General features: G+C 49.9%; 1 protein-coding gene across 1 annotated transcript in view; it reads left to right on the top strand.

Moving 5' to 3' along the window:
* wnk3 (WNK lysine deficient protein kinase 3) overlaps positions 1-12,500 on the top strand; it is a gene marked incomplete at both ends in the record, with an annotated part of 45,416 nt that overhangs the window by 18,852 nt on the left and 14,064 nt on the right. The window contains 17 exons of the mRNA XM_084461890.1: positions 1-60; positions 385-605; positions 1,311-1,468; positions 2,670-2,758; positions 3,635-3,854; positions 4,794-5,103; positions 5,434-5,534; positions 5,642-5,851; positions 6,160-6,225; positions 6,328-6,990; positions 7,186-7,590; positions 8,182-8,940; positions 8,999-9,977; positions 10,115-10,521; positions 10,762-11,004; positions 11,421-11,464; positions 11,573-11,705. The exon at positions 1-60 is cut by the window's left edge and continues 113 nt beyond it. Of these exons, the coding sequence (XP_084318016.1) occupies positions 1-60; positions 385-605; positions 1,311-1,468; positions 2,670-2,758; positions 3,635-3,854; positions 4,794-5,103; positions 5,434-5,534; positions 5,642-5,851; positions 6,160-6,225; positions 6,328-6,990; positions 7,186-7,590; positions 8,182-8,940; positions 8,999-9,977; positions 10,115-10,521; positions 10,762-11,004; positions 11,421-11,464; positions 11,573-11,705 (5,068 nt within the window). The remainder of the gene's footprint in view (positions 61-384; positions 606-1,310; positions 1,469-2,669; positions 2,759-3,634; positions 3,855-4,793; positions 5,104-5,433; positions 5,535-5,641; positions 5,852-6,159; positions 6,226-6,327; positions 6,991-7,185; positions 7,591-8,181; positions 8,941-8,998; positions 9,978-10,114; positions 10,522-10,761; positions 11,005-11,420; positions 11,465-11,572; positions 11,706-12,500) is intronic.

Here is a 12,500-nt window from a genome sequence, read left to right as displayed (position 1 = left end):
GCGCGGGAAGAAGTGCATCGTCCTGGTTACCGAGCTCATGACCTCCGGGACGCTCAAAACGTATGTGTGCTCAATAAACATCACATCAAATCAAACTTTATTTGTATAGCGCATTTCATACACAGAGGCAACACAATGCGCGTTAAACACACAGTCCAAACCGCCGTGACCCTCTCTGGTTCGAGAAATGCGCTTAATAAATCTGATTTATGATGATGATGATGATGATGATTATTATTGTTATTATTGTTGTTATTATTATTGGTATTATTATTGGTATTATTATTATTATTGTTATTGTTGTTATTATTATTGTTGTTATTATTATTATTCTTGTTATTATTATTATTATTATTATTGTCTGTCTGTCCACTGTTGCTCCAGGTACCTGAAGCGCTTCAAGGTGATGAAGCCGAAGGTCTTGCGCAGCTGGTGCAGACAGATCCTGAAGGGGCTTCAGTTCCTGCACACGCGCACCCCTCCCATAGTGCACCGCGACCTGAAGTGCGACAACATCTTCATCACGGGGCCCACGGGCTCCGTCAAGATCGGGGACCTGGGTCTGGCCACGCTCATGAGAACCTCCTTCGCCAAGAGCGTCATCGGTAGGACTCTGGACCTCCGCGGTTCTGGGATGGTTCTGGAGATGTAATGGGGATCTCTTCACAAGTCTGGGTTTACGTTTGCTGTTAGACCAGCTGGGAGGACTTTCTCTTTTTTAGACTTTTCCGTTGGTCCATATGTAAAAACTCCACCCGTCAGGGTTACCCCAGGTTATAAAACAACTCAATCCAACACTATTTCGGCTGCCCAACTTTCCAAGACAGCTTCTGCTGCCCAACTTATCCAAGAAGGAATCTGCAGCCCGAGAATATAGATTTGTTTTGAGTCCAGGTCACTGAATAATACATAGAGATAGCACTTGCTGTAAATACAGAACATTAGCTATGAGGCTCGTTCAATTCTGACCTTGAGTGGTGTTGGGCGTGATAGAGGAGGGCCTTGGGGACGAGGCTGATTGCTTTAGAGGCTGTTATCGGACCACAAGTGAATTCGGAGGCTGACCTTATTGACAGAGGAGGCTAAGCAGACTAAAATGAAGCAAGCAAGATTTTCCAAGGTTGTTTAGTTACAGTATACACATATTGTATGATAAAGCTGGTTAACAATACTCATTCAACTAAGCTATGCTGAATAGATTACAAAGCAGCACACTGCATACACACAGTATACACAAACAATTTAACTGATATAATTTATAAAAACTGCCAGTATATCATCACTGAATGGTAAATACTGTGGTCTTGCAGGCACTCCAGAGTTCATGGCTCCGGAGATGTACGAGGAGCACTACGACGAGTCCGTGGACGTCTACGCGTTTGGGATGTGCATGCTGGAGATGGCCACGTCAGAGTACCCCTACTCCGAGTGCCAGAACGCCGCACAGATCTACCGAAAAGTCACAAGCGTAAGTCCAGCTCCAGCAGTGACCTCGGAAAAAATATCCTCCTCTTCTGAAAGTTTTTCTAACTTACCTCAGAGTACGACAGAGAAAATATGTCTCTCAAAGTTTTTCTAACTTACCTCAGAGTACGACAGAGAAAATATGTCTTTACAAAGTTTTTCTAACTTACCTCAGAGTACGACAGAGAAAATGTCTTTTCAAAGTTTTTCTAACTTACCTCAGAGTACGACAGAGAAAATATGTCTCTCAAAGTTTTTCTAACTTACCTCAGAGTACAACAGAGAAAATATGTCTTTACAAAGTTTTTCTAACTTACCTCAGAGTACGACAGAGAAAATATGTCTTAACAAAGTTTTTCTAACTTACCTCAGAGTACGACAGAGAAAATATGTCTTTACAAAGTTTTTCTAACTTACCTCAGAGTACGACAGAGAAAATATGTCTTTACAAAGTTTTTCTAACTTACCTCAGAGTACGACAGAGAAAATATGTCTCTCAAAGTTTTTCTAACTTACCTCAGAGTACGACAGAGAAAATATGTCTTTACAAAGTTTTTCTAACTTACCTCAGAGTACGACAGAGAAAATATGTCTTTTCAAAGTTTTTCTAACTTACCTCAGAGTACGACAGAGAAAATATGTCTCTCAAAGTTTTTCTAACTTACCTCAGAGTACGACAGAGAAAATGTCTTTACAAAGTTTTTCTAACTTACCTCAGAGTACGACAAAGAAAATATGTCTCTCAAAGTTTTTCTAACTTACCTCAGAGTACGACAGAGAAAATATGTCTTTTCAAAGTTTTTCTAACTTACCTCAGAGTACGACAGAGAAAATATGTCTCTCAAAGTTTTTCTAACTTACCTCAGAGTACGACAGAGAAAATATGTCTTTACAAAGTTTTTCTAACTTACCTCAGAGTACGACAGAGAAAATATGTCTCTCAAAGTTTTTCTAACTTACCTCAGAGTACGACAGAGAAAATATGTCTTTACAAAGTTTTTCTAACTTACCTCAGAGTACGACAGAGAAAATATGTCTTTACAAAGTTTTTCTAACTTACCTCAGAGTACGACAGAGAAAATATGTCTTTACAAAGTTTTTCTAACTTACCTCAGAGTACGACAGAGAAAATATGTCTTTACAAGTCCTGCTTTCTGTTAGCGGTTGTACTGTGTCTTTAACAGACTGTCTGTCCCCGACTGCAGGGTATAAAACCAGCCAGCTTTGATAAAGTCAACGACCCCGAGATTAAAGAGATCATCGAGTGCTGTATCCGTCAGAACAAGAGCCAGAGGTGAGCGCCTGCTCTCATAACATGATGTATGGCTTCACCCACGTGCTGACAGAGCACTCAGAAAAACCCCTTTCTGTGTGACACTGTGTGTGTGTGTGTGTGTGTGTGTGTGTGTGTGTGTGTCCGTGGGCGCTTATGTGCTTTTCAAACCCATAATAGTGTCAAAACATCTGTAAAAAAAAGAAAGAAAGAAAGAAAGAAAGAAAGAAGGAAAAAGTCATATTTGAATCCCACCATTTTGACTGATGGATTGGAATTAAGCATGCAAAACGTATTTTGTATGCACCCCTCTCTCCCTTGTTATTGATTTATTCTAATAATTAAGAAAAAAGTGGTCGAGAATGCAGAGGTTCATCATTGAGAGTCCAAGCCGGTTACCTTTACTCCAGAGAAGTTACGAGTTTGCAAAGTCAGGCTTAAAGAGAATAGGAACATCCACCAAGAGACAAGATTATCAGGAGAACAGAGCATTCTAAATAGTGTGGGTGTGACCATACCTGTATATGCAAATACCTCACTAGCCAATTATAGTGAGTAGGCCAGGTCTGAGGGTCAACAGCTGAAGTGAACATATACAGGGATCAAAGATAGTTGGGAGGAGGGGATCCCTGGGGAGCTGTTCACTTTACACAATGTCTGGAACAGAGAATACACTCATATATATATTATTTTTTTAGGGCTTTTCAGCTTTAATGTTATAGGACAGTTGAGAGAGAGAGAGAGGAGGACATGCGGCACAGGACCCAAGCCGGGAATCGAACCCCGGTCCGCCACGCGAAGGACTAGCCTTCATATGGTGTGCGCCTTACCCGGTGAGCTACCGGGGCGCCCCGAGAATACACTCATATAAGAATGTATCTATTACACTCTCCACAGACTGTCCATCCGGGACCTGCTGACACACGCCTTCTTCGGGGAGGACACGGGCGTGCGGGTGGAGCTGGCGGAGGAGGACACGGGCTGCCAGGACTGCCTGGCCCTGCGCATCTGGGTGGAGGAGCCCAAGAAGCTGAAGGGAAAGCACAAGGACAACGAGGCCATCGAGTTCAGCTACGACCTGGAGAACGACAGCGCCGAGGAGGTGGCCCTGGAGATGGTGAGAGGGGGACCGGGATCCTCCTTTCCACCCCCTCACCAGAGCACCTGGGGGGGAAAGGAACCAACTGCCCCAAGGGGCCTGAGACGATTGATTTGTGCTCCAGGGTGTGTTAGGGTCTGGGTGTGGAGTGGACGGGGTTCATATAGTATCAGAAAGAAAAAGGTATCCAAGGCAACTCTTCAAAAATGAAAAATTCTTCATTAAAAGCGGCTAGTTCATAGTGGATATATCAGACCAGCATGTTTCCACCAGCTCAGGGCCTTCATCAGGTTATCTGAATAGGCTACAGCAAGCAATGGCTATATCCTCCCTAATTAGCAATCAGTGCCAGCTGGTGTGTAGGTGTTCATGTAGTGTTGAGGTGCTGTAGTAGGGGTTAGGTTGAGGGAATACTGTGGGTTGTTAGGAGAAGGGAGGTGGTTATACAGCGTTGATGAATGGCAGTGTCCACAGGTCATTAATCAAGCTAGCGAGCTCTGACCTAGATTCCCTCTACCTGTCTCCAGATCAGTACTGTGGGTCTTTATTGAGTACTACTCTAGCTTGTTGTACAGTAACTCTCTCTCTTTTATCCCTCTCTCTCTATCTCCCCAACCTGCCTCTTTCTGCCCCCTCCCTCCCTCCCTCCCTCCCTCCTTCCTCTCTTTCTTTCTTCTTCTCTCTCTCTCCCTCTCTTCTCCTCTCGCTCCTCCCTCTCCTTTCTTCTCTCTCTTCTCCTCTCTCTCCTCTCTTCTCTCTCTTCTCTCTCTTCTCTCCTCCTCTCTCTCCTCTCTCTCTCCTCTCTTCTCTCTCTTCTCCTCTCTCTCCTCTCTTCTCTCTCTTCTTTCTCTTCTCCTCTCTCTCCTCTCTTCTCTCTCTCTTCCTCTCTATCTGTCCCTCTCTCTCTCTTCCTCTCCCTCTGTCTCGCCGTCCTTCCCTCCCCCTCCTGATTCCCAGGTGAAGTCAGGCTTCTTCCACGAGAGCGATGCCAAGGTGGTGGGCAAGTCCATCAGGGACCGGGTCACCCTCATCAAGAAGTCCCGCGAACGGCGGCAGCACCTGGAGGAGCGCCGAGACTCCGCCCACCTCCTCGCCGCCACGTACCCCTACCCCCACCCACCGGGGCCCGGAGCTGCCAGCGTGACAGGGGGAGGAGGAGGAGGAGGAGGAGGAGGAGCGCAGGGAGAGGCGCAGGAGCCTCCGGAGGTGGACCAGCATGTGAGGCAGCAGCAGATCCACAGTGGGGCTGCAGCCTCCGGCCCGACAGGTAGAGTCCTACTGACCACAGCTGCTGCCTGCAAGGCCTCTGAGTAGAGGCTGAGGGGAGGGGGGTATACTGTACAACATAATAGTAACATGTATTGATGACCGGGGCGCCCCGGTGGCTTATGGGTTAAGGCACGTACCACGTTAAGGTCCAGTCAGTCTACACTGTCCTATATAATAAAGCACAAATGCCCCCAAAATATATTTAAAAAAACAAAACATGTATTGATGACCAAAAAGGCATAGAGTCATCTTTATTCACTGTAATTGCAACCCACCTGTCGTGTACTGTAATCCACTAAATGTAAACGAACTGGTGTGTTTGCTTCAGGAGGTGAGAGTCTGGCAGCGGTCAGCTGTGAGTCCTACGCCAGTGGCCAGAGCCAGGCGTACCCTCAGCAAGGGGAGTCCTACACCCTCTCCCAATCCCCTGTAAGTCCATGCTGTTTGCGTTAGCGCGTGCTTCACCGAATTTCAAATTCGTCTTATCTCCACACAGACACCCTGCTCATTACGTTTGCTTATCATCTTGTTTCCAGGCCGTGCAGAACACAGGGGGTGTGGCCCACCCCCAGATCCTCCCTATTGGTCAGAGCGGAGGGGTTCCAAACGTGCCTATTGGTCAGAGTGGTGGAATCTCCGGCAGCATGTCTACTGGGCAGAGCGGTGGGGCTCCGGTCGGCCAGACGTTAGTTCAGCCCGTTCCCATGGCGGCGCAAGTCTCTCCAGGTGTTGCTCAGCAGTATCAGGTGAGTGGATGACCTCTGTTTTTTTTCTGGGGTCAAATGAACCCCCTTTACTGATTCAGCACTTTTAACAGTATATTATTAATCAGTCAATCACCAACCACAGATCGACCTAATAATGACTCTATAACTGATTGTATGATCGTATGCTCTCTAAAATGGTTTGCAGTCCTTGTGGATTAATGGATTAATCCCCCTTATCAGTACTCATTATAACCTTCTCTCTCTACCTCAATCTTCTCTTCCTCATCTCACTTTCACTCCATCTCTACATCCATATTCACCAAATCTCCTCCCCCTCCCGATCTCAGGCGTACCACTCAGACGCTTCACAGATAGCCCCTCCCCACACGTCCATGCCCCCCTCCCAGTCCTACGTGCCCCCCGCCCCCTCCCACCAGGCCGTCCCCGGCCCCGCCCCCGTCTCTACGGGCGACGCCGGCGTGCCAGCGGGAGGCGTGGCCCCCCCGGCGCCTCAGAGCCAGCCCGTCGCCCCTCCCCCGCTGCCTGCTGACACGGCCCCCCCGCCGGCGCCCCTGCCGACCCAGCCCATCATGATCCCCCAGCAGACCATTGTTCAGCAACAACAACACCAGCCAACCCAGCAGCAGATAGTGGTGGAGCCACAGGCGACGATGCTTCCACAGCAGCAGCAGCAGCAAATGGAGGCCCAGGTCTCCCTGCTACAGCACCAACAGGCTAATGTCGTCCAACAGCCTGGAATGGATCAGCAACAGCGGCCCGCTTCCTCCACGGGCCTCCAGCAGAACCAGCAGAGTGACCCACAGCAGATGTCGATACCCGTACAGCAAACAGTGGTTCTACAACAGCCTCCCCAACAGGCTTTACCACAACAGCCGCCGCTGGTGGATCAACAGGTCGTATCGTTGCAGCCGCTGGTGGATCAACAGGTCGTATCGTTGCAGCCGCTGGTGGATCAACAGGTCGTATCGTTGCAGCCGCTGGTGGATCAACAGGTCGGATCGTTGCAGCCGCTGGTGGATCAACAGGTCGTATCGTTGCAGCCGCTGGTGGATCAACAGGTCGGATCGTTGCAGCCGCTGGTGGATCAACAGGTCGGATCGTTGCAGCCGCTGGTGGATCAACAGGTCGGATCGTTGCAGCCGCTGGTGGATCAACAGGTCGGATCGTTGCAGCCGCTGGTGGATCAGCAGGTCGTGTCGTTGCAGCAGCCTCCAACGTATACAACACAGCCTCAAATGGATCTTCACGAGCAGAGCCTGTTACAGCAGCAACTGTTGCAGCAACAACAGCAGCAGACAATGTTACTACAGCAACAACAACAGTTAGAACAACAGCAGCAACAACAACTGCAGCAGCAACAACAACAGCAGCAAGCTATTCTACTGGAGCAACAACAGCAGGTCTACTTACAACAACATCTGGAGCAACAGCAGCAACAAGCACTGCTACAGCAGCAACAACAGGCCCAGCTACAGCGACAGCAGCACGAAGAACAGCAAGCTCTTCTACAACAACAAATGTTTGAACAACAACAACAACAAGCCTTACTACAACTTCAACAGCAAGAGCAACAGCAGCAGCAAGCGCTTCTTCAACAGCAGCAGCAAGCCCTGCTAAAGCAAAAGCAACTGGAGCAGCAGCAGGCTCTGATACAGCAGCACCAGCACGCCCAGCTACAACAACAGCAGCTGGAGCAACAGCAAGCGCTGTTCACACAGCAAGAGCCGGATCAGCAACCGCACGCTGTTCTACAGCAGGTACAGCATGAGCAGTTACCACAACAACCAATTGAACAACAACAACAATCTATCTTACAGCAACAAAGTGAACAACAGCAACAGTTGGAACAGCAACAGCAAGCTTTAATGCAACAGCAGCTCCAGCAACAAGTAATTCTACAACAACAACAGCAACAACAGCATGTGTTTCTACAGCAACAGCAATTGGAGCAACAGCCACATGTCCAACTCCAACAACAAATTGATCAACAGCAACAACAGGCGCTGCTACAACAACAGTTAGAACAACAACGGCAACAGCAAGCACTGCTACAACAACAACAACAACAGCAACAAATGTTATTACAGCAGCAACAGATCCAACAGCAAGATACTGGGCAGCAACAGCAGCAAGTGGCTTTTATTCAGTTACAGTCATCTGAGAAGCAAGACGCTCCAGCCATTCAACAACAGTGTGAGCAGCCCGGGATTCAACAGCAACAGCTGCAGCAGTCCTGCATTGCACAACAACAACAACAACAACAACAGCAGCAACAACAACAACAGCAGCAGCAACTACAGCAACAGAATGCAGTCTTGTTTCAACCTCACACTAGTCTCACACAGCAGCAAGTGATGGAACAACAACAAGCTGCACTTGTACAACAACAACAACAACAAGCATACATCTTGCAGCAGCAGCACCGCAGCTCGGTGGTGGAGACACTGCTCCCCATCGCGGTTCCGGTTGCCATCGAGGTGATGAGCATCCAAGCTCAAATGGCCGCCCAGGGTAAGGGTCCGGTGGCCATCCAGACACAGATCCCCACCCAGGCGCCAGCTTTAATCCAAGCCCAAGTCCTGGCCCAGAGCCAGGGTGAAGCTCATCCACAGAGCCAGGGCCATGTCCCACTGCAGCTCCAGCCTCTGCCACCCCCCCAGGCGCTGATGGAAGCCCAGGTGCCTCTTCAGGTGGTGGCCCCGGTGCAGGGACCGCCCCAGCCCATCCAGACCCAGGTTCCTGTACAAGTCATCCCAGCTGCCGTTCACAGCCAAGTGGCTCCACAGATGATCCAGTCTCAGCCTCTGTGCCCCACCCTCAGTCAGGCTCAGATCCCAGCCCTGGAGACCCAGATGATGCCCCTGCAGATCCCAGCCCTGGAGACCCAGATGATGCCCCTGCAGATCCCAGCCCTGGACACCCAGATCCCAGCCCTGGAGACCCAGATGATGCCCTTACAGATCCCAGCCCCGGACACCCAGATCCCAGCCCTGGAGACCCAGATGATGCCCTTACAGATCCCAGCCCCGGACACCCAGATCCCAGCCCTGGTGACCCAGATGATGCCCTTACAGATCCCAGCCCTGGACACCCAGATCCCAGCCCTGGTGACCCAGATGATGCCCCTGCCAGGCCAAGCTCAGAGTCATCCTCTGCCTCTAGCAGTCACCGTCGCCTCAGCACCCTGTCAGCTTCAACATGAGGCCACGGGTCAGCAGAGTGCTCAGATACCAGGACTGGTACAGCCTCAAGTACAAGCCCAGACTCAGGCTCAACTCCAGGCCCAGGCTCAACTCCAGGCCCAAGCTCAACTCCAGGCCCAAGCTCAACTCCAGGCCCAGGCTCAACTCCAGGCCCAAGCTCAACTCCAGGCCCAAGCTCAACTCCAGGCCCAAGCTCAACATCAGTCCCAGGACCAAGCTCAACTCCAGGCCCAAGCTCAACTCCAGGCCCAAGCTCAACTCCAGGCCCAAGCTCAACTCCAGGCCCAGGCTCAACTCCAGGCCCAAGCTCAACTCCAGGCCCAAGCTCAACATCAGTCCCAGGACCAAGCTCAACTCCAGGCCCAAGCTCAACTCCAGGCCCAAGCTCAACTCCAGGCCCAAGCTCAACTCCAGGCCCAAGCTCAACTCCAGGCCCAGGACCAAGCTCAACTCCAGGCCCAGGCTCAACTCCAGGCCCAAGCTCAACATCAGTCCCAGGACCAAGCTCAACTCCAGGCCCAGGCTCAACTCCAGGCCCAGGCCCAACTTCAGGCCCAAGCTCAACTCCAGGCCCAAGCTCAACTCCAGGCCCAGGCTCAACTCCAGGCCCAAGCTCAACATCAGTCCCAGGACCAGGCTCAACTCCAGGCCCAGGCTCAGCTTCAGGCCCAAGCTCAACTCCAGGCCCAAGCTCAACTCCAGGCCCAAGCTCAACATCAGTCCCAGGACCAAGCTCAACTCCAAGCCCAGGCTCAAATTCAACTCCAGGCCCAAGCTCAACATCAGGCTCAGTCCCTGGACCAAGCTCAACTCCAAGCGCCGGCCCAAACTCAAGTTGGACTTTTACCACATCAAGCTCAGTCCCTGGACCAAGCTCAACTCCAGGCCCAGGCTCAACTCCAAGCGCCGGCCCAAACTCAAGCTGGACTTTTACCACCTCAGTACGTCCTATCTCCTCAGCCCACCCACCAAGCCATACCCTCAATCCAGCAGCAACAGGACGTCACGCAACTGCAGTACCAGCACATCATTCTGTCTCCTGGATCTGTTGGAGCTTTCATGGCCGCCCCTGCTCCAGTCATAGACTCCACCTCATCGGCCTCTGCTCAGCCTGCACAGCCAGCTAACCAGGCCTACCCCCAGGCACAGATGAATCCGGCTGTCCAGCCCCAGCAGCCCAGCGGAAGCCCTGCGGTCAAGCCCTTAATCCAGCCTGTAACTCATGCAGGGCCGCCTCCTCCGGTGAAACCGATGGAGCAATATCAGCAACAGCTGCAGCAGCCTCCACCAGTGCAACAGCAGCAGCAGATTCCGACCCAGACTCTCCCCAGCAGCCTCCAGCAGGCCCTGCCCCCCCAACACCCCCCCGCTCCCATGGATCCGACTCAGCTGCCCCCGGCCCAGCCTCAAATACCCCCGGCACATCTGGTGGTACAGCCCCCGGCTCCTGCTCAGGCCATGGCCAGCAGTGTGTCCCAGGCCCAGGCGAGAGTTCTGCCACTGTACAGTCAGGTGGTAGCAGGCCCTCCCCAATCGCCCCAGTACCAGGCCCGAGTCCAGCCCCAGGGCCCGCAGACTCTCCCCACGCACACCCCCCCCCTGACCAGCATCCAGGCTCAGATACACACACAGACGCTCGGACAGACACACTCACACACACACTTCGACACCCTGGGGTCGATCAACCAGGCCCCTCCTCCCCACGCTGCCCTCCCTACCCCACAGATGCCCCCGAGCCCCTCTCACACCTGCTGCCCCCCTGCATCTCTGCCCCTCTTCCATCCTGCCGCCCCCACCCCAGAGCAGCCCACCCCGACGGAAGGGCAGTTAACACGGTCCGGCCTGGCCGACGTGGCTCCTACCTCCCCTCCTCCTGTCCTTTCTCTCCAGTCGCTTGAATCTAATGCCCCCTTGCTGCCCCCAACCTCGCTGCAAGACTGTGACCCTCCCCCGCTGGGCATTGCTCAGGTACAGAAGCGCTCGCTAGACACGGCTCGTAATACTTTCATTCGTTTTGGATTAGTCTCCCATATCTGGAGAAGAAGAACAAGTAATTCATTTAGTTAAGCACTTTTATTTGTTGTGTTGTCTCGTTGCAGGAAATGTTTCAGTTTGCCTTAATCACACTAAGTACTTTGTTGATTTGATTTTAAAAAGCTAAACAGTACTACATCAAGATCAAGTGTTCTTCTGTGCTAACACTTTCCCTTGAGTTGATTAGCTCTCAAGACACCATTCAGATGTTTGATTGTATTTGTCACACACAGCTAATGGTTGGTTTCTATCTCTTTCCTGTTGTTTGGCATGCTGTGTGTGCGTTGGTACGATGTGTATGTTGTCTATCTGTGTGTCTGTCTGCTGTGTCTTTATCTGTGTGACTACAGGAGGGTTCTAACCAGTCAGGCACAGAGAGACACTCTTCCTCTGGGTATGTCTCAAAGTCAATTTCAGGTTTTCTGTTTTGAGATGATAATAAGCATGTTGTAACGACTTCATGAAGATAGAACATCACAACTATTGTTGGTTTTTCCCACAGTTCTGTCCCAGCCAATGGAGACGAGTCTCTTCAGCTCTTGGCCAATGGGAAACTGGAGAGGGTGAAGTCTCAGAGGAGACCCTCCTATCAGAGGCCAGAGAAATGCTCACACTTTCAACTGGGCATGCTCCAGGTGTGCCAGGTACTAGCTCTTTTAATTCATCAATTTATTAAAGGTGCAGTATGCGGTTTGTGAGGAAAAACACTCAAAGATGTTGAAAAATCCCCGCCCCTCCCTTCAGGCCTCCCTCCAAAGCCCCTCCTCCAAACTGGGGGAAAACAAATGCCATTCGCTAGGCAAGTATGTAAGTTGACAGGCAGGTAAGCCATCCAATCATTTCAAGTTAAATCAGTTAAATTTCAACTCAAAATGATTGGACACACTTATTGCAGTCCCGCCACTTCCACAGATTACGGATTTATTTTATTTTAGTGTCAAAGAACTGTATTTATTGATTGCTGTTAGGATGTAATGTAAAAAGAATTGCAAAAAATTTAACAAAAAGTGTGGTAACACTTTAAATTAAGGTCCTCTTATTAAGCATTAGTTAATAGGTAATAAGTTGCTAATAAGATGCTTATTAACATTCATATATGTTAATAAGATATGTATAAGTGTAATAATAGCATTATAAACATGTTTTATTAGACATTTATAAGACAATTCTTACAGTTAAATTTTTTTTAATGAACGTTAAAGACATAAAATTTAAAAAATGAATTTTGGATTACATCCTTGCATCCTTCCTGTAAAACAAAATCTCCCAAGTGCTTATGTCAGAATTGCAAGAGCAAGGTCAACCAATAACCTCACAACATCCGCCTGTCAATCAACGCTGTCTATCGAATCTGTCTAAATTTATAAATATCCGTACCTTGCTCCCACTTCCTGTTTGTAAGCCATTGTCAAAACAAAAGTAAAACTTTA

The sequence above is a fragment of the Borostomias antarcticus genome (genome assembly GCF_949987555.1).
Source record: "Borostomias antarcticus genome assembly, chromosome: 3".
NCBI classification, from domain to species: Eukaryota; Metazoa; Chordata; class Actinopteri; order Stomiiformes; family Stomiidae; genus Borostomias; species Borostomias antarcticus.
This window is presented reverse-complemented; position numbering and strand designations above follow the sequence as displayed.